The sequence below is a fragment of the Pollicipes pollicipes genome, unplaced genomic scaffold (assembly GCF_011947565.3).
Source record: "Pollicipes pollicipes isolate AB1234 unplaced genomic scaffold, Ppol_2.1 Scaffold_5724;HRSCAF=6776_pilon_pilon_pilon, whole genome shotgun sequence".
In the NCBI taxonomy this organism is placed as follows: domain Eukaryota; kingdom Metazoa; phylum Arthropoda; class Thecostraca; order Pollicipedomorpha; family Pollicipedidae; genus Pollicipes; species Pollicipes pollicipes.
In genome coordinates this window covers 707,978-729,992 of record NW_023596746.1, presented here as the reverse complement: position 1 = coordinate 729,992, position 22,015 = coordinate 707,978, and the positions used below count along the sequence as shown (strand labels likewise).

The 22,015-nt window shown below is 50.4% G+C and overlaps 1 protein-coding gene across 1 annotated transcript; it reads left to right on the top strand.

The window, feature by feature from the left end:
* Nucleotides 1-1,578: 1,578 nt before the first annotated feature.
* Nucleotides 1,579-21,605, top strand: LOC119102268 (zwei Ig domain protein zig-8). Its single transcript, XM_037225637.1, has 7 exons — nucleotides 1,579-1,615; nucleotides 2,035-2,105; nucleotides 13,682-13,813; nucleotides 15,820-15,898; nucleotides 19,618-19,716; nucleotides 20,862-21,044; nucleotides 21,478-21,605. The coding sequence occupies exons 1-7, from the start codon at nucleotides 1,579-1,581 to the stop codon at nucleotides 21,582-21,584; spliced, it is 708 nt and encodes a 235-aa protein (XP_037081532.1). The 3' UTR covers nucleotides 21,585-21,605.
* Nucleotides 21,606-22,015: the final 410 nt, after the last annotated feature.

Sequence of the window (22,015 nt, the reverse complement as noted above, 5' to 3'; positions counted from 1 at the left end):
CCAAAATGCATCAGAATGAAAAAAAAATGTCTGGTACCCATCCCGAAAGGTTTGTGAGTCTGCAATGTGGCCCGTCATTGATTCTGTTTGGCTGATAAGCTTCCAACAAAGTTCCATCTGCGGAAAGCTGTTGACAAAGCTAACCACTGACGTCATGTCTGAAAGATTTAGAGGTTTCCGTGTTTCCGTCATCTTGTGGTGGCCAACATCTGTCAGTGATGAAACGTATCCAGCGACGGTCCGTCTTCGCACTGAGAAAGCTACAAAAAGTGTCGTGTCGCCAACCTACTTATCATTTTCCAATCTACATACATGAGGCCTATCTACATCCAATCTGCATACATGCCACCTATTTGAAAGTCACGCTTCGAAGTCGATTGTTGTCGGTTGAACTGGAGCTGTAGGGACGAGTCGTTGTCGAATGTCATTAGTTGGATCAGAGTTGTAAGGACGATCCGTCGTCGAATGTCGCCGGTGGGACCAGCGCTATAGGGGGAGCCGTTATCGAAAGTCGTCAGTTGGATCAGAGCTTTCGGGATGAGCCGTTTGCGAACGCGCGTATCTCTTCATGCATCAGATCATCCACCTCACTGCCCATGGATGATAGTCTTATGCTGACGTACAGTCCGCCGGGCGGGCTTACGAAAGAAGAGCACCGTGCAACTGCACAGCACATAGCCGGCATGTACAAAATGTATGCCCACCATGTGCCAGCCTGCTTGCATTACTGGGCGACTGCTCCACACTCGCGAAAAGGTGGCCAGGTGCGTGACCGTCCCGGTTCACCGTGATGCAAAGCGTCATGTTTTAATGTCATTATCTGCCGACAAAAATCCTGATAAAAGTCGCTGCACTCCTCACTAAGGAACGAGAGACAGCACACAACAACGCTGCTCGGATTCTGCGAGAGGTTTGCGACTAAGCTGTACTCACGCAGTGCTCATTTTTAAATCATAAGAACACGGGGATGCATCAAATCTGTTGAGGCTTATGCCTAAGTGTAACGCTTGCTCGTAGGGAGAAAAACGGGAGATAATGTGGGATAATAAAGCTATAATCATGTAGTAGGTATGCCATTAAAATGGTGCCCACACAGCCCGATAAACCCTTGCCTAAATGTCATAAAAAATCAGTTAAAAGGAACTAGGACAGAAGTTAGTAGCCAAATTAGCTAAATTAGCGAGGTAACATCAAACCCTGATGACACCCAGGCCTAAATGTAGTGCATGGTATTACTTCTGTACATCTCTACGAGATATTGTTTTACGGTCTTCTTCTGCACTCTACGTCCTACGTGACTTTGGCCGCAGTCCAGGCTAGTCAGATACCGATGCCTGTATGCGCTGGCATGGCCGTGGCTCAGCGAGTCTGACCGCCTACATATCTGTGAAGGCTGCGCTGCTAACCACAACTATTGACGACCCTGGTGTTCAATTGCAGCTAGCCTGGCCTGGTCTTTGACACCCCTGTAGCCTGTCTCACTAGCCTGACCTGGTCTTTGACACCCCTGTAGCCTGCCTCAGCTAGCCTGACCTGGTCTTTGACAACCCCCGTAGCCTGTCTCAGGTAGCCCGCCTTATGTCTGCAGGTCACGTCCTCGGCTTTCTCTGCTTCAGTGAGTCTGACATGACCTGCGCTCCACTTCAGTCACCTTGATCCGATTCGCGGTGATATATTCAGTGCGACCAGACCAGACCCATGCCCAACCTCAGCCGGGCTGACCTGAAGCGCGGCACCAGGTCTCAGGTCGTCTGCTGGCCTGACGCACGGCACCAGGTCTCAGGTCGTCTGCTGACCTGAAGCGCAGCACCAGGTCTCAGGTCATCTGCTGACCTGACACGCGGCACCAGGTCCCAGGTCGTCTGCTGGCCTGACGCACGGCACCAGGTCTCAGGTCGTCTGCTGACCTGACGCGGGGCACCAGGTCTCAGGTCGTCTGCTGACCCGGCTTGTGTGCCGTTTCAGCCGGCCTGGCCGGGGCGGCGGTGGAGACGGCGGCGGCCCGGCTGCCGCGGCTGACGTACGCCGGCTCAGCAAATGTGACGGTGACGGCCGGGCAGACGGCACGGCTGCTCTGCAATATACAGGAGCTCGGCGACAGGGCGGTGAGCGACGAGCGCCGGCGCCGGCGCCGAGGGTCGGCGCTGCTCAGGGCGCGCGCCTCCGCGGCACAGGTGACCCGGTGACCCGGCCGGTGGCCCGCGGAGAATGCCGCTCGCTGCGGGGACGCCGAGCCAAGGGCTGGGATTGCTCCAACGTGACAGACCGGGTAGTGCAGGCTTCGGAAGACGGATTGAAATATAGCATTGAAGCACGCGATTGCTTGGTCATAGAATGCGATGCACTTCAGAACCATTTAAGTACTCTTTTTTGCGAAACAATTTAATTTGATTAACGACGACCAGACGTGCCATCCAGTTGAAAGACGCATCGTCTGTTTGAGGAAATCATGTATATTGACCCAAGGTCACATCCGTCTAACGTCGACAGCAAAACGTCGTGTCGTCCGACCCAAGCCACCTCTTGCCTGCCTTCTATGCCGCAACAGTTCTGAAGCTTGTAAGGGTGGCGCGAGCGAGACTGATCACGAATTCATGAGGAGTTCCCTGTTGGGTCGTGTGATCACGAGACTTTTGCTGCCATGACCGTATGATTGTGTGTCGTCGTCACGTGGCTGCCGGACGACAGAAATTGTTTGCCGACCCCTGGTCCGCTAGGCTGTACCGCATCGCATTAACCTTTCCGGCTGCCACATCAGGCTTCCAGCCCATTGATCGGCGGGGCCGAGTGTGCCGGGAGTCCGTTTGTTCGGGGTCAGGGAGCGCAGACACAACATTCCGTGCTGATCAGGCTCTCAGTGCGGCGTCCAGGCGAAGGACGAGCCCGGCCCCTGGGTCGAGGCGAGTCACGAGGTCAGGCGGCAGCGGCGTGGGACTGCTCGAGATACGGGCGGCGTGAAGTCTTGGAACGCCTCAGGCCAGTGTCGGCGATGGCTGTTGCATTTTTTTTCGGGGACCTCAGAACAAGAAAGTAAAGAAGCAATAAACGCGCAGGAGAATGAAAGCTAGTTGTGCTAGCAACTTGTTTTTTTAAAGATTCAATCCGAACCTTTCGAATGGGTAGATTTTAGATCAGAGCTCATGCAAAGCAGTGCTTGTGTGAGCTCTGATCGCTACCATCCGATCTTGCAATACCCGGTCAACTACAGAAGTTGGAGGCGAAAGTTTAACGTGCCGCAATGTTCGCTACGGTCTGCCCCACCCTCTCACGTCGCTTGACTTTCAGTGCGACCGCTGCCACCCGGCCGCGGGCCATATCTATCAAGGACAAACATCGGGCGCTCAGAGCGACTCGAACCCATCCCGCTACGGGGGGGAGGGGGGGACATAGGAAGGTGGGCACTCTAGTCAACTGCGCTATCAAGACGGATTGGCTACGTATGGTCGATGGCTTAGTCGATTAGAGTTGCATTCAGGAATGTAGAACTCACAACTATATCAGCTGTCATCTGTACGTGTTGTTTATTGGATAATCACATTTATCGTGATAGCCTGATGGTACCCAACAGCCCCCACCCCCCCCCCCCCCAGAGCACCAGTCAGCCTCAGCCCACCAGTTTTGTGGCCCCGAAAGACTGGCACTGCCATTGACGGCAGATTGGTATCAGCTTCGCCACGCCATTTTTCGACGTAGCCGCAGATCCGCTGGGGGCAACTCACCATGAATCTTTCAGCACTATATGCCACATAAATTTTCGACTCTGAAGTTTTTGGACCTCGGTGATGTCACGTCACAAATCTAGACAGCGATTTCGAATGACGTGTCCGGGCGAAAGCGGGATTCAAAGAGGCATCTGCTATAAGTATTGCGTTTAAGCGTAGTCTGCCTTGCTTTTCTGTTCAGCATTGACAATCTGCAGCATACAGTTGACATTTCGGGTACTGTTTTGGTACACAAAAGTTGTTTTATTTATTCCGTCATTAATTCGTGTATTTACACTACAAATACTGGAACAGGCTATGACATTGAGAGCATTGTAACGCGCAAGAACGGCGTGATACAAGAGCAAATTTGAATGAAATGATCACTGTACTGTACGTAAATACACAGGTGCTCTCACGTGGGATAAAGAGCTGTGAATTGTTTTACGCCATTAAAGACGACATTTCGATACATTTCATGCCAATCCCTGTCCGTTTTGGGAAAGAAGACATTGTGGTAAGGCAAGAGTAGCTGAGACTGCACCAGGCCTCTTTTGTCCGGATGGTCCCCATAACCCAAGTATTTGACCCATGAGATTATACCAGCATCTACGTTTTGTGCATCCATCATATAACCCGATTAGACGTTTATGCTTGTCGAATGTGCGATCGTCTGAATTGAACGTCCGATTCTATTTTTGTCACTTTTGGTATCTTGTTCTTTAAGCTTTTCAGCTCTTCGGACATTTTTGTTCGCTTTTTTACATTTTGATTTTTGTATTCTTTTTGTTTGTCTACGAACTGGGCCGACGAGTCCACGACATTTTCGGTGGCTTGACGTTAAGATCCGCCCGTCCGGAGGCCTTGCTCGTAACAACGCGCGTGCCATGCTGTAAACATCGTTACAGCTGCCATCATGGCCAGTGGGTGTGGCTCCTGAGTGCTTCTCGTAAGGCCTATCCACGACAGAAGAGACAAACAAGGCCTTCGTAAAAGCGCCCTCTCAAGACAAAGTAGCGGTGATTAAGCGGGACCGAATAGGGTCGCATGGCCTCGCTTAGCCGGACACTCCATTCATGCTCCTCTTCGAAGTGATTCATGTTGAATGTCATAACATATCTCTCTGACCGGACTTCCTCATGACAAAGCAACAGTGATACTAACGGCGAAGAACATGTGCGTGTGCTTTCCTAGTTGTTGGTCATCGACACAGCTCTGCTCTGCGAATGGGTTTCGCGATGTCATTACCGCGCCTCTGACCATGTTGACATGGCGGAGGTGTGCGACATTACCCACCCTCTGTTTGTCTGAGCGCACGATGCTTGAATGTGGCTTGGCTATTGTCCTCGATAGAGTTCTACGCGCGCTGGATAAACTCACGGTTTTAGGCATAGGTCATGTATTCGATAGGGAGGTATGGGGAAATCACCAAACGAAGACAGATGGTTTCTTTTGGATGCAGAAGATAGTGATCGTAAGCCAACTGGAGCGGATGGAAGGGCTCAACGGGTGATGTACTCATGTGTGGCCCGTTTGACACTTCATGTTTAGCTGCTTAGCTGAGGCGTGATGGATTTAGATGCGTTACGTAAGAAAATCGTTTTGCTTTGATGGATTGGAGCGGGGCCCGTGAGAAGGGCAGATTTATGGCGCGATCAGATTTTAAATTGGTAGATTGGATTGGACTGGATCCTGACAAATTCACTGATGAAAAGATCGAGCCCACAAGCGTGACCTTGGACACGGGTCGCGGTCTGCCGAGCGTGACGTCAAGTCGCGCAGGCAGCGTTGGGCTGAGCTATTCAGACATCACTTAAGTCAAGGGTACTCTCCATGCCGTTCGGATATCGAACCTCAGCGCAATCAGCCAAGTATTTCAAAACAAGGACCACTTGATCACCTTGAGATCAAATTTCTAAACCAGCATCATTGCAAGTGAGTTTGGCTTATGCAGTGATTTGCGAATGTATGTGATACACCCGAAGTATCAGCCGGGGAAGAGAGCGTTAGCGTGAACCATATCCGACGTGCAGTGAAGTCGGTACGAAATGCCGATGCATTGGTCTGCCGTCGTCGTGGCGTTCGCGACGCACATCCGGATCACGTGGACGCGTGTGACCGCGTGTGTGGACCGCGTGCCGCCTCAGGTGTGTGTAAGGCGGGAGAAGACGCGGTCTTGCGTTAGTGCCTATCTTCCCCCCCCCCCCCCCCCCGTAGCCAGCAAACAGCGCCCAGTGTCCTCTTTTGCTGCTGCCACTGATCAGCCTCAGAGTGCTTGCGTGCTGCTAAGTTTTTGTCCACGCCGGTGTGGTAGTTGGGTGCTGCGGTCATTAGGATAAATTACCACGCGATGTCTCCATATCAATTTCGCAAATCACGCAGACGGCTTCAGTGTTGGCGGCCTGCTGGTATTTGGCCATGTGCTCTTGAAGCAAGTTATGTCATGTTTATGAACCACATTTAGGGGGATTGGTGCCGCGCGTGCTGCAGACTTGGGACATCACATCCAGCGTCAACATTACGTGCCAAGCCCCTCTTATCGCGCTCCTGATTCGCCGCGATTGGCCTAACGAGCCGGGCGGGCTACTCAGGACGCCAAGGTTGGCAGGAGGCGATGCTCGCGCGGCTGTAAAACGCGTGTAGAATGGCACCTATGCCGCTGTTGAAGGTGAGCGCGGCACGTACGCGACGAGCGGCAGAAAAACCACACCGGCCCTCGTGCGGCTTCCAGAAGCCTGGCAGGCGCCTCTTTTCACGCCAGGGTTAAGCCCCACTGTCGGCGCGTCATCGCGATTGCATCGGCTCGTCACCGCGATTGCATACGTTTCCGGTGCTCGCAAGTTAATCCGATTTGATTTGAATGGATCAGCATGATCTGGTGGTAAGGGTCTTGGCGCAGGGACGTTTCAAAATCTTAGGAGGGGTTAGACTCAAGGTACATTTATATGATTTCTACTGGGGAGGCAAGCCCGGCGGTCGGTGAGGGGTGGGGGTGGGGGATGGGGCAGGGAGAATTTGTTCACTGTTAATCTATAAAATGTTTTTTAGATAAGTGAATGTCTTGGTTGCTATGCAGTGCATACCTTATGCCGTTTTTCCTGGAGCACAATTTGATTTACTCCGCTCAGTCATACCATTTGGTTAACAGCTGCCACTTTCCAAGAGTTAGACATGCGCCTCAGCATCCTTTCACTGGTAAGCAAAACTCCACGAGTGGATGGGTATCTTGGGTCATTGATGAGGCGTCTGCCGCCACTGTTAACACGCCCTCGGATGGGGGTGAGATTGTCCCGAAGGGTCTTTCGGGGTGACTTTCGAACAGCGCGGTGCAATCATGCTAAACTTTGCAAAGCTGTGGCGAATTAAATAACCGATCTTTTGCAGTGAAAATTATATTTGTGTTGTATGATCGCCGACACTGGTAGGTAAGGCAATTCCTAGGGGGTTTAAATGAGGCCGTATATCTTTGATGAGGCTTTTGACATACAATTTGATTTCAAGGTTGCAACAAATTTCATCGAGCTTGGATCAGGTATGAGGGTCAAATCAAGGTCAAGACCAAACTGCGTTTTTACCGGAAACATTGCTTTGTATATCAGTTTTGATGCTTATTTCGTGTTTCTTGATCAACGGGAGGCCACGGATTGTGTCATTCGAACTTAATAATGGTGGGAATAGGCCACTGATATAGAATGACCCAGGTTAACCTCTGGCGTTTTAGAAACATAACTCTTAACATGGTCCTTGACGCTCAGTGAAATTAAAAAAAGACATTATGGCAGGCTTTTGATCACTTTGAACTTCCGGAAGTCAAACAAGTTCTCTGACCTGAACCATGGGCGTAGGAACAGGGGGGCCAGGGGGGCCATGGCCCCCCACTTTTCAAAGTGGGGGGCCCAGCAGTGTTGACTGTCCCCCTCCCACTTCTCAGATTAAGGTTGTATTTGGCTTTCTTTTGCACTACACTGAACATGCATGCCGATTTACCTAGTTCACCAGCCATCTTCCTTCAGATGCGTCATGTTTTTCGTTTGCTCACTGGCCATCGCCCAGTGTTACAGCCGCAAGAGCGACGCCCCACGGCCCGGAGACTGCAACGCCGGGCGTCGAGGCTGTTGCTTCTATGACTTGCGAGCGCGCATGTTCAAGGCCATATAACGCAGCTTTCTTTTTAGTAATCAGCTCTGGCAGGATCTTGAGCATTTTAAGACGAACATGGGTTAGCCATGTTAATACAAATTAGGAACCCCAATTCATTTATAATCTACGGTCAAGGAGAACTCAATATCTCTGAACAAGACAGGAAAACACGGAACTGGGACGTATGTGACAATTATTGGACTACCTGCGGTGATCAAGGATGTTGTTGCGTCAATGAGGGTTCCTGTGCTGATCCGGGGCCAACTGCGTGGGTCAGAGATCCTCCCGTGTCAGGAATGGGAACAATGTGATGTGATGGGACGGAATGGCCCTTCAGCCCTTGACCGGAAATGGCAATGTACCCCTGGTGTTCTACTCAAGAGGCCCCTTGCCCGAAAGGAAATAAGGGGTCTCATTATTGTTGAAAAGGGTGGCTCGAAATGAGCTTTAAAAACGAGCAAGGCCGTGCCATGTTTGCGTGAGAACGTTCATTTGAATGAACGTTGCAAAATTGAATGAATGCAAAATGATTTTGCAGAATGCAAAATTGAAACAAATTACATCAAAAGGCTTGAACATGCCCGCCCGCAACCACGAGAGTAAGAACAAGGATGATCTGGCTTCCAACTTCCGTAAAACCTAAAACCTTCGGCCACTGCAAGTGCCACCAGGCGGCGGGTGCCGTGTTAATCTGTCTTCTAAATAGATAAATAGCTGCAAAAACACGAAAAATAGAGATGCTGCCTTCACTCTTTCACTTCAACCACCAGATTTCAGCCCCACTTCGCGGTGTTTAAAGGGTCAATCCGTTCTTTTCATCAGTCTTAAAATTGCACACGTGAAATATGCGCTCAGACTGCCTTCTAAATGTAAGAACTGATTTCATGAAGCGTTGAAGAGTACTTTTCAGACGTGTCGTCATTTTCGTCCACACGTTAACCGCAACTTAATATTACCTACTAGGCCGGCGCTGCGCGGCCTACGGAGACTGCAACGCCTGAGGTCGAGGCTTGTGTTTCTAAGATTTTTTAGTGCGCATGCTCAAAATTAGGTCACATAACTTGTCTTACTAGCCGATGTGTGGTTAAAGGTAATCATTTCAGAAGCGTCACCGTTTTCGTCCCCCGGTGGGCCACGGCTAAGAGTTAGCTACTGGGCTAACGCTCAGCGGACTATGGAGACTGCAACGCCTGGTGTCGAGGTTTTTGTTGCTAAGATTTGCGGGTGCGCATGTTAAAAAACACGTTACATGAATTATATCACATATTTCCAAACAAATATGGCTTGGCCATGTTCAGACACATTGTTGACCACACGATCTGCAATCAAATTTTCATCTTCAAATTTGGATCAAACATGTCGATCTACAATCTACCTTCGCGATCCCCTCAGTGTCTGTAAAACCAGATAAAACATTCTGACAAAGCTTCTGAATTCTATCGGTTTAGAAAGAGCCAACTAATCATTATAAATTAAGAGCGCCGGTGATTTATTCCATGCAGTCGATCAACGCCTGATTTCTGCAGTTTATTGACCTCAAAATACAAACAGAATTGAGCCCACGGTAGCTCCTGGTCTCTGTTCTGGTTACGAGGTAAAAATAGCAACAAAACGAAGAAAACCGTGTCGCTTGTTAACAAATAAGCTATAACCGGGGATTTGGGGGAATCACCATAAGATAAGAAACTTTTGTCAACTTTGTGTTCCCCTTGGCGAGGTCCTGGCCACTCCTCTGCCTATACACAAAAGCAGATCGAGTCGTATACGTTGCATGATGGGCAGTGAAGTGTACGTTGGGCCAATTCACACCTAAGGCAGACAGCTTCCCGAAGGCTATTTTTCTGCGATGGTGTGATCTAAGGAAAGGTGATTCGGAAAAAGATGCTGTTACAGGTGTCCAACACTTGCTTCATACATCGTGCAGCAGTAAAGCTGATCCAAAAGTATGCAACAAAGCAGCCATACAATCAGTTCGCAGTCAGTCATGCGGAAGACATCCAGGCCACGGCAGTGGTCATCGGCGGCAGACAGGAGCAGGGCCCCGATAGGGAACATATGACAGATGGACGTTGTTATGTAGCTTGGTTCTTAAAAGAGGATCTCCAGTCTTATGACTTTTGTCGCATTGTGTCTGGCATTTTCAAGCTCCCGAATTTTTGTCCGCCTTAAATGCTGCTACAAGTCCCTTGAAAGCAGCCAACGAAATGAATGCGCATGAAAAAACTGTCGCACTGAGAGCTATCGATCCACTTTCAAAATTCTTACCAGCCCATATCCATGCCGTAATTTGGCGTCTACACTGCGGAGGCAGATGCTTCCTCAATGACCCAAAATACCAACCCGTGGAATTCCGCCTCCCCAGGAAAGGCAGTTTTAAAATGGACGAATAATCTTGGGAAGCCGGATAGACTTATTTGCCAAATGACACATGAGTCGAATAGGCAAGATTGTGCACCAGTGAGAAACAGCTCTAGCTGCATATCTAGCATAGCAACCATGATCTTTGAATAAAGAGCGATAACAGACTCCATCCCTACCCCCCCCCCCCCCTCCCGGTCATCGGGCTCGCTTTCCAGGAAAAGTTTCTGAAGTGCACCCCGAGCTTGGCCCCCCACTTTTTGAAACGTTCCTACGCCTATGACCTGAACTAAACACCAGTGACCTTTTACTTATTAAAAGTACACATGTTAAAGGCGGTTGCATAAGGAGCTCTGAGGCGATTTCGGACACCGATCTGGAGTTTGATCTTGTTTGATCTGATTTGACCAAAACGTGTTGATCCACGGAGCTCAAAATTGAAAATAAGTGAGTTCACGTACAGGCCAATTTATCCGATGAATCTTTCGTCTTTATTTCCCTTAGTTTTTTAGATCTTAGGGGTCAAATTGATCCCCACACACGCACACACACGCACCCGAGCGGCGTTGTATTAACCCTTCCACTCGGGTACGTGTCCATGTGCTGAGATATGGCCTTGGATAAGGCTGGACAGAATTTTAGAATCTAATCCGTGGTCCATAGTGCCCCAAATTTCTCATATGCCTGGATGTCCCCGACTATTTTTCTGGAAATGAGTTTTTGTCGCAACATTTTAGACAGAAACAAAGTCGAATGCCTTAAAGCCTCCCCGCCAAAAACCCATAATCCCATAAATAAATGTGATAAAAAATCCCCGCCAAAAACCCATAAATGTGATAAAAAAACCCATAATCGGTTGCTTCTCTGGAAAAGACAAATGGTCACAGAATGAAAGCCCTTCTTTGAGATACGCCCACCTGAGCTGTTTCAAGTCCGCGAATCGGTAATCAACAATCGCCACGTTGATCACATCATACGTTTATTTTTATGACTGCTCCCACAGCCGTGCCCCGGCGGTTTAGACGCCCGATTCCGGCACGTGGCAGGTATTTGGGACTGAGTCCCAGAGACGACTGATTGTTTGACCCGGCAGATGCCAGTTTGAAGCCGACGAGAGGGTCCCCACAGCTACAACGCGAGGCCGCGTCAGAGCATTAGATAACACAGAAAAGCTTCCTCGGACCTTCTCCTGCAGTTATATACGTTAAACGTCTAACTGGGCAAAACGCCAGTTCGATTTTTATGAAGTTATATGCCGAACTGGGCAAAACGTCAGTCTTGAACAGTCCTTCTATAGCAAAGTTCCGGCTGAACGAAAGAAATTACAAAATAAGATAAGATATGAAAAGGAAAAGAAAGAATAGTTTCTTCTACCTTCTCAAATTACCAACACCTTGGTCGTGACTGAACACAAATACCACTTGAAGACCTAATCAAAAGGCGACGAATGTCTTCCAAAATTTTGCTTGTGTGTGTGGTCAACAAACCTCCCCGTTTGTCGCAATCGACTTTTCGAGACAGCATACGGCATTGCGGCGCTTGGACGAGCACATTACACGCGCTGCACGTCGCTTGCAGCACATGACATTGCTCTGTTTCGTCCCTGCGCGAAACGCGATCCTAAAGAAATCACGCGTTCCTGGAACGAGAACTGTTCACGAAGTGCAAACGAATGACTTTTTGCTGGTGGCCGCGGCAGCTGCGGGCACGTGCTCGGGCATGCCGGCTTTCCCCTGGAGGCTCCCTCTGAATGAATAATGCGCTTACGAGTGTGGAGTACGTACCACTTGGCCGACGTATGAAGAATTAGTGCAGCTGATACTATTCTGTGAGGCGAAAGCACGATACACTGTACTGATTATACGATCGAACGTCACACATAAGACGGCCATAACACACAAGCTCCACTCGGCTTGGTCCTGATTGGCTTGGAACGCCCAATAGCGTTCTGAAGCTTCATGCAATGTTTAACAAACATATCCATGATCGCCAAACGCCTATGGCGTATCCATCGTGCATTGTATTACACCCGTCAGGCAAATAGCGCAACAACGGTGCCTGTGGGAAACATCCGCCCCTGGTGGACGCTGTCAATTTTAAAATGTACACCGACATAATGTGAGACATCGGGCTTTCTGAAATACCGGGTAATGCCAATCGTGAATGGGACTTTGAATATACGGCCGATTTACCCGGTCCCCCAGCCATCTCCTTCCATACATACCGGCAACATTGCCCCAGATGCCGGCATCAACGCGCTATGAACAAAACAGCGCAGTACCACGCGCTGCAAGTACCAAGCAACTGCAAATAATGCTGCCATTTACAATATGAAGCAATGCTGTTAAGTTTGTATTGAGAAGATGACTGGTGGACTGGCTGAACCGGCATATATAGCCATCTTGAACATCGTGAACCTGTTCTGGAAAAACTAGCGGGCAGACAAATGGAACCGAGGCTACAGACAAAACGTGGCCTTGGCCTCTAAAGGATGCTGAGATGTATTCCAATACGTATCTATTTGCCCGCTGTATATGTCAGCAAGTGAGGTTGCTATTTACGATGTGAAGCAATGCTGTCCAGTACGTGTTGAGGAGGATAGCGGGTGGGCGTCGAACTCAGTCCTTATGCTGAGTTTTCGACATCCAGTACACCAGGAGGTTCTTGTAAAAGGGCGTTATGGAGCAAGCGCTCGTAATATCGGCAAGGGTGGACATTAGACACAAACCGTGTATTATCACCATTAGTGAAGAAGGTTGAGCGAGGCTTATAAATAAATATACTTGAAACCAAAACACTTGGATCCAAAAAAGGTCCGAATCTGTGTAAACACTGACTCGAAAAATATGTCAAAAATAAAACACTATTCAAACTTCCACATCCTAATAACCGATACACGATTCTTACGCTAAGGGCTGCACGAAACACAGGGGGCTCAGTCGGAAGGGCGGGATGACCCACCCCGAATATCAGCTCGACATGACGAGCTTGGACGATGTGTTTGCACTATAACGTTCATAACTATTAGGCAGCGGCTCCTAATACGCTGAAGGTTGATAATTCAGCATAAGAACTCTACACTCATATTGCCAGAAAACCAGCAGCTGAAGGCATTTCCTGCTTATATCAAGTAAATCGGCATGCATCCTTCAGATAACACAAAGTAAGCTAAGCGCAGATAAATCCTGAAAAGTATGAGCGGTGAGGGAGGGGGGGGGGGGGCTGTTCACATTGCTGGCCCACCCATACTAAAAAGTGAGGGACCTTAGCCCACTTGCCCCCTCCCCCACACCTTTCCCTTTTCCTGCACCCATGTGAGGGCAACGAGGACGGTCGGGAAAAGCGGAAGACGAGGGAAAAGGGAAGCAGCGTAGCAGTATAGGGATGGCGGGATAGTACGAAAACTGCCTTGCTTGTCAGGTTCCCAACACCCGTCCGCTCGAGTCTTACCAAACCCAAATCTGGCGTGGATCCTGCTTCAGGTGTCTTGGATCAGGAAGCGGGACTTGCACATCCTGACCACGGACATCTTCACCTACACGTCTGACGCCCGCTACCAGGCTGCCCACACGGAGGGATCGGCCAACTGGACTCTGCTCGTCAAATACGCGCAGGTCCGTGTCCACCAGTATAAGCATGCGTCGAACACTGGTCGGAAGCCAACTGGACTCTGCCTGTCAAGTACGCGCAGGTCCGTGTCCACCAGTATAGGCACATGTCGATCACTGGTCGGAAGCCAACTGGACTCTGCTCGTCAAGTACGCGCAGGTCCGTGTCCACCAGTATAAGTACATGTCGATCACTGGTGGGAAGCCAACTGGACTCTGCTCGTCAAGAACGCGCAGGTCCGTGTCCACCAGTATAGGCACGTGTCGATCACTAGTAGGAAGCCAACTGGACTCTGCTCGTCAAGTACGCGCAGGTCCGTGTCCACCAGTATAGGCACGTGTCGATCACTAGTAGGAAGCCAACTGGACTCTGCTCGTCAAGTACGCGCAGGTCCGTGTCCACCAGTGTAGGCATGCGTCGATCACTGGTCGGAAGCAAACAATCAAGGCCTGTTTACCGGGCGTACTTGGGATGCTTCCTGGAACAGACCGACATGGGTGTGTTGCATGCGATAAAATCGTGTTATAGTGGATCGGATTGCATCGTATCCAGGGCCATTTAAGGATCGTATCGCAGGATCGATCGTATTGAAGATTAAATATCGCCGCGGTTCCACAGTTGGCCGTTTTCCGCATTTGGTCGTAACTAAGCGTGAGATCTTCTTTGCAAAGTTTTCCCTTTGTTCGGCAAGTCCACCTCACCACCCACATGCATGATGAGTGCATCATTCTGTCTCAAAGGAAATATCCCGCCTTTGAAGATATTGGAGCAAGCGTAAGAGTTGATGAAATAAGCTCAGTTATACCCATTGGTATACTTTTAAATGGAAAAACTGCTGGAGGCAAAACAGTATCTTTATTTAGTAAATATGCTTCCCAATATGTTATTTTTTATTGCATCATGAAACGTGTGTGTGACTGCACTCATCTGAAGTTCTTCGACGTGACGAGGGGTGGCCCGGGGCGGTGCTGGATGTGTGTTAAACCAAATTTCGGTAGGTGCTCGTGTTCGGCTCTTTCTCGCGGTGTTCTTGCATATTTATCGATGAGTTAAAGGTGCTTACTTGTATTCATATACCCGGTTGTAGTGCTGTCCTAAATCATTCAAATGCATGCCGTATTTCCTAAATAACTAAGAAGGTGCAACCTCTTATTATTTAGAATAAGACGTTATTTGTATTAGAATTCGGAATGTCCTGCACAACATTGATTGAGGGCCGTTTGGCAACCGCTATATCTGAAAATCGCGCTCACGACGCCACATATAACGATTCGACAATTATATATTTGTTTGCCTTGAACGCCGTATGACCTGTGGAATTGAACGATTTTAATGGTGTTATTAGGGTGTTATGGACGCCTAGGTAACCTTGAAATAGTCTGCGCGAAATAGTCTGCATATCTTCGCTTCTTCGATTGTGTACGTTAGTGTCCCCGCACTTGGATTCATGCGTATCTATGGCACTATGGCACCATCAATTTCCACCTTATTTTCCACCCACTCAGACGTCTGTGTGTTAGGCACTATGCCACCTGTAATTTAGTTGTGTAGAAGCTTTAGGGAGTCATTTTCTTTGTTTTTTCGATATGCTTAACCCGCGTTCAACCAGTCCGTTTGTCAGCTTTTAGTGGGTATAACTGAAAGCTCGGATCTTGGACGTCATCTTCCGGCTTATCGCGATAGCTTTAACTGCTACTCCACTGGTATACGAGCGGCAATATTGCAGAATGGCAATATTCTGTGTGCTCGGCAATATTCTATTTGTAAACCGACAAGTTTTGAAGAGATTTGAATCCAAGAAGCGCCAGCTTTTTCATGGCATGAGAGAATAGTTGCATGTTTTATTTGTCCAGTGGACGTGATTTCACGCGACGTTGTATATCCGTTCTCACCGGGTCATGAACCATGTTGGCTTTTGGCGTAACTCTGCTAGATAGAAGCTTTCCAGCGCTCAGCCTTGAAACTAAATCCATGTATGGGTGGATAATGACGACCATCCTCTTTCTCGCAGGCAAGAGATTCCGGTGTTTACGAATGTCAAGTCAACACGGAGCCCAAGCTGTCTCTGGCCTTCTACCTGCGAGTGGTCGGTAAGCTAGCGCCGCAATGCGGCCGAGAAGCGTGGCATTACAATGTGCAGTGCACATCAGGTTGTGTGACTGAAAGAGCATTTTCTAAAGGCTTGATGTGCATACGATGTGGTGCGACTAGACACTGAAACAATGCCTGCAACAACATTCTTGAAAGATGGAACGGCCATCCCGCACTACTCCATTGAAGAATGGCTGCTGTCTTTGGTGATGCCCCCCTCCTCTGGTGAATGTCATTGTTCATATGCTCGCGGAGTGGTCATATTAAGGCATGTTTTAATCAGCTGATTGCTCCGTGCTGATTGGTGCTTATCGCAAATATCGCCCGTACCTGCTACTGATTCGGCTTTCATTTTGTGGCCGAAGTGTCAGGGTAAACATCCAGTGGCCGGCTCATAGAGAAGCGCCCCTCGAAAGCGTATCGTCGGACCTGTCGCCCGGTACACATACTATTCACGGTATACATACAGCGAGAAATCAGGGTACCTGGGGTGCCGATGCATGAGAGCTCCTGTTTTGCCGGAGACGCCTGTCTACCAGCCCAGTCTTGCGTGGCGTTTGCGAGTACAGTGCACGGTCAACGCCTCCAATATCGCTCGGAGTCGTGTGACCGGTGTATCACCATGCGTAGCAACTGACCGTTGAGGTAAGGGTTTCTAAATCCGACACACCCCGGCATCGCCTCTTACAGAATCATCACATGTGCCAGAGAGGGTATCCGGTCTTGTGTCGGGAATGGAGCCAATGAACGTGCGCGTTCGTAAATCGGGACTATTATGCTAGGACGCTGTTGCGGACCTCGCAGGTCATAAAATCTCGTGGTTTACTCTACCGTGAAAACCAGTAGACGCGTTACCAAGTCTGACGAAGACTCAACGTGGTTTCGAGCTGAGGGCCTAGGGTCGCGGCAACTGTTGAGCCTCCACCAGCGTGTTTTCCACTGCGGTCCGCTTCTCACAATAACCTGTCGATCGACCATCTATTTTCAAGTGATGAGTGCAACATGGCTCATCTTGGGTGTCTTCTTGACACCCAAGATCTTGAAAGACAGCCGTGGTCTGTGTATGGAGCATCTTGTCAGCTCGTGGTTCGCTTGCAACTGGTTAAATTTCGACAGCTGCATAGCACGACATCGAGCAGCTCCCTACCTGCCGCAATACGTTCAAAATGGCTATGCCTGGGCTCCCCAAACCCTTCCGGGCCTTGCTCGACGCTTGATACCACTGTTAGCGTGGTCTCCCCCTCTCGCGGGGGGCACCCTACCCCGCAGTACGGTCGCTCACTTCCACATTTATATTTCCTATGCAATGGTTGGTTTCGTAACAAACGTTGATGGCGTCTTTTCTTTTATTTGTGCTCTCGCATTTGGTTCGTTTGTATTGCTCGCCGCCATTTTCAGCTGGCCACGCCTCTGCCGGTTGAAAGATGATATCTGTGGCTTTGGCCTCGCTGTCTCAAAGCAGCGTCTCTCAGTTTTTCTCTCCGCTGCAGTTAGGTTGAAAAACGCTGCGCCGCAACTTGGTTTGATTTAGAGATTCTCACATCACTGGTCACTTCGCGCATGCGGTAACGCAATCTCCACACGAATCCAGCCACTGTTTGATGTACTGACTTTACACGTATGAACGCCGCCTCCGGCTTTGAAAAAGAAGCGCGCCGGAAAGCAGAACCTCTCCCGCATCATAATTTCGTTAACGCCGGTTTCTCGCTCCCTGAATACTGTGGCTCGCGAAGCTTCCAAAGCAGGCCAGCAGCGCCAGCGGCGACCCCAGGACGTATTCAGAACTGGGCTACGCGACAGCTTCAGGAAGCGGGGGCACCACTCACGAGCCAGCTATGGCATGCTTGTGTACGATAGCCGGCAGTCGCAGATCAGTGCCGCCTCAGAATCAAAGGGCCTCGTACTGAACGCCGTGCGCCCTGGCTATCCAGCTGGTTCCTTGGATATGACTATGTGTATTTCTCCCTCCTCCCAGTAATGTAAGAAATCGCACGTTTTGCGACGAGATCCACGTCACTAACGACCGCAAAAAAGTTATGTGATTGGAGCAGGAAGTGGTTTCTCCTTTAACGGTTTGCTCAGATGCTGCTCAAATGGCTATTGCGACATCGTAAATCGGACGCGTGCCATGTTCGGTGAGAGTTCATTGCGCATATAGCTACAACTAGGGAGCAGTCCCGATTCTGACGTGCTTTACCCTTGTTGACTGCATCAGTTTTGCCTTTCTCGCTCTCAGCGCAACGCGAACAAGTCCAGCTCTGTTTCGTGCGTGACGGTAACATTAAACAGGTGCACCCTGTGTGTGATGACCGGCCAGTGCCCACCTGAGGGCACTCTCGTCGAGCCTCTTGCCTGCGGCGGATGTCCTGCCGGCACGTCAGGCTACCATGAGGTTAGCAGAGGGCCTCAGTCGTGGCAGGGGTGCGGCCATAACAGTCGCGGTCACTTCAGTCATGGGAGCGGTCGCCGACTCCTGTTCTGAGGTACAGCCGAAATGTTTCACGTAGCTGCTCATGATATGTGAACAGGCGAATTACGAAACCAAAGGTGTAAAAGGAACAATAAAGCTAAACACTGCGTTAGTTTTCATCATGAGGCTCCTGTAACGTGCCTGTAATACTGTGTCGTCTAATCAGAGCACATAAATAGTGTGCATCGGGCATAATACGTGATTATAGGTGGTCATTCGGTCGTTCAGTAGCATCATAATTCAGACATATCGCCATACATATCTTGCGTAATATTAAAACTCCGTGGGTGACCGACCAGTGCCGCATCACTTGAAATGTACCCAAGTTGTTGTACTTCCCTGCATTGCCCGCTGTATCCAGCGATTGTTTCAAAGGTATGACTTGCTAGCAGCTCTGCCGTGGGTGGAGAATACAGCACGGTTCGTGTGACAGCGACCGCGCCAAGCTTCGTCGAACCGACCTTATGCTAACAGTTCGCCATTGGCGGACGTCCACCCCGGTACCTTTGCCATGCCAGCTTTTCTCAGTACCGCCCACCTGCGAGTCTCCCTAACGGTGTTCAGCATTCACGCTGCGGGCCTGCCAGACATCCGTCAGTCGTATTGCCATATCGCATGCCACGCGGCACTCCTAAGAATCGCTGTTCTCGAAAACATTACGCATGGATATTGTAGCTCATTGACCAGATCGCAGAAAGTGCACCACAAAGGGAATTGTGAGACGCAGCGTGCCATTCTGAGTAATCTCACACCTGCTCCAAGTTGGCCATCCTAGGTCAAAATCTTATAGGACAGTGACATATTCTGGTCCAGCTGCAATCCACAAAGAAAGCTTGATAGTAAACATGATTGTAAACAAGCACGCCTCCCCGCGCATATACACGCATCGTTGGCTGCGCTCTCACCCATGGCCAATGTGTAACTGCGGTTCAAACGAGCGGCGTGGACAGCGCCAATGTCGGAGCTGCCCCGTGCTAGGGCCGGCTCTGTGGACAGACCCGAACTCCGCCGCCCACGGACCACTGAGCACGCGCTCATGGAGGGTCACGCCGCCGGGTCGAATTCCCGTGGGGTCAGTCCGCCAGTCACGCGCCGTCAGACTCTGCCGCTGCTCCCGCGACTGCGCCGCCCCCCACACTCCCGGCTCAGTTATGCTGGTGAAACGCGTCGAGTTCGACGCGCGACCCGTCTGCGGACATCGGGTATGAGAGCAGCGTGTCTCAACGTGATGCTGATTGGTATTTCCAGATGCGTTTGCCACAATTCAAGGGCCGCAGCACGTTTACGCCAAGGTAGACTCCACGCTTCGTCTCACATGTGTGGTGAACATGCCGACAAAAAGTGAAGGTAGGTGGAAACGGGGCAGAGAAAGACGCTGTGGATTAGGTTTTTATTTCTGCCCCGATCCGCACATTTCCGTCCATAATGTGTTTCTTCTGTCCAAATTGTGTTCCGCAGCGTTATTGAATACGTGTGTTGAATAAAATTGAAGAACGCTGTGTGAACCTTATCAATGATTCCGCTTTACGCACAGTTGAAAATAGATGTCATGTTCTTGAACAAATCGAAGAACCTGAGCTGCATCAGACACATTTATCAGCTCTTGCACTCTACGAAGAGCTCTCTGACTTAATCTATACGACTTATAGTTACTTTTTGTAGGTACATAGCAATGCTTCATAGGTGGCTTTTTGTGGGGTAATTCCGCATTTTAGCTGGCATCACTCGGAGCGAGCTTCGCCCCTGTTCCGGCGACAGTGCTGTGGCTCCGTGCTCCAGCTTACCTGAAATACCTCAGCTGAAGTATTTCAGCGGACTCCAGCTTCAGCTGACGTGTTTCAGCGGATTCTTGCCTCAGCTGAAGTGTTTCAGCGGACTCCATCCTCAGCTTAAGTGTTTCAGCGGACTCCAGCCTCAGCTAACATGTTTCAGCGGACTCCAGCCTCAGCTAACGTGTTTCAGCGGACTCCAGCCTCACCCAACATGTTTCAGCGGACTCCAGCCTCAGCTGACGTGTTTCAGCGGACTCCAGCCTCAGCTGAAGTGTTTTAGCGGACTCCAGCTTCAGCTGACGTGTTTCAGCGGACTCCAGCCTCAGCTGAAGTGTTTCAGCGGACTCCAGCCTCAGCTTAAGTGTTTCAGCGGACTCCAGCCTCAGCCAACATGTTTCAGCGGACTCCGGTCTCAGCTAACGTGTTTCAGCTGACTCGTTCTTGTCAGCTGGCGTGTTTAAGCGGACGTAGCTGGGATGTGTTTCAGCGGACAACGGAAGCCGTGCCGCGCTTTTCAGCGGTCAAAGCTGACGCGATAGCCCCGGTTTCAGCGGACGCGATAGCCCCGGTTTCAGCGGACGCGATAGCCCCGGTTTCAGCGGACGCGATAGCCCCGGTTTTCAACGGACGCGATAGCCCCGGTTTCAGTGGACGCGATAGCCCCGGTTTCAGCGGACGCGATAGCCCGGTTTCAGCGGACACTGCCGCGCGTGTTTTCAGCGAACGTGACGTGGCTGCTGGACGGCGCGCCGCTCGGCCCGGAGCGCTGGGTGACCGAGACCTCCGCCGAGTACGTCACCTCCCGCCTGGAGATTCGCAGCGCCGGCAGGCAGGACTCGGGCACGTACACGTGCGCGCCTGCCAGTGCCGCGCACGCCCACGTGCAGGTGCACGTCATCAGCGGTACGTGCAGGCCGGGCGGCTCGCGGCACGGGTGTGGCCAGCGACGGGAGGGTGTGTTGGCGGGGAGGGCGGGGGGAAGGGGGGGGGGGGGGCATTTGCGGGAAGTTGAAGGCGATGGCCGGAGGGCTTACACGGACTCCTTAAGTTTTATGTCGGAGGTTTTACGCGCTCGTTTATTTCGAATGTCAGCTCCACCTTGCGCTATAAACTATAGCATGCACCAATAGTGAAGGACTCACAAACGCGTGAGCGACGGCCAAATCACTTCTGGGACAGAGACGCTTCCCGATACTGTAGAGCCATTTGCTGTGGTATTTGCGGAATGTTAACTGGCGTGCTTGGCTGCCTGACGGTCGAATGTTCCCGGGACTGACTTCTGAAGTTGGCGAGTCTGGTGGGTCAGTTTGTCTGGTGACCCGGTGACCTTTCGCAGGGGAGCACCCGGCGGCTATGCAGCACGGCGAGGCTGCAGGGCACCATACAACACCCCATTTTTTGGTGGCGCTCCTCTGCTATACCGCTGTTGTATGTGCTAGATAATAAAATGGGCGTTTCGTAAGTGAGATTTTCGTAAGATTGCATCGGCAAGAAGGCCAATCCGATGTGGATCGTAAATGGTTGAGAAGAGGGACCATTAAATCAAAGCCAAAAGCGAAAAAGCTTAGGGTGATGATTTTTCCTATCAGAGATGGGCCAGGAAACGCATGGTGATGGTGTTCGTTTCAATGCAAGCGGTGTTGCATCCGCGTAGTGGTATGGAGCTGGAAGGACACCGATGCCGCCAACAGTCATGGGATACAGTCTGGTGGGCTGTCAAGCTCGTACTGGTTAACGCTCAGAATCAGCCAACGGCACGCATTTACATAGTCAGAACATGAGCTCTGTGGAAACGTTCGAACACACTCTGAAATGGATCTCAGAGCCAAGAACAACACAAGTACACGATACGACTTCGGCCATCGTCGACTCAG

What these genes read in the sequence shown, in the direction of transcription:
- LOC119102268 (XM_037225637.1), top strand. Translation starts at nt 1,579, where the DNA reads ATGTCTGCAGGTCACGTCCTCGGCTTTCTCTGCTTCA. An exon ending in CTTCTACCTGCGAGTGGTCG is followed by an intron (nt 15,899 to 19,617) that starts GTAAGCTAGCGC and finishes TGGTATTTCCAG; the next exon opens with ATGCGTTTGCCACAATTCAA. An exon ending in CATGCCGACAAAAAGTGAAG is followed by an intron (nt 19,717 to 20,861) that starts GTAGGTGGAAAC and finishes GCGTGTTTTCAG; the next exon opens with CGAACGTGACGTGGCTGCTG.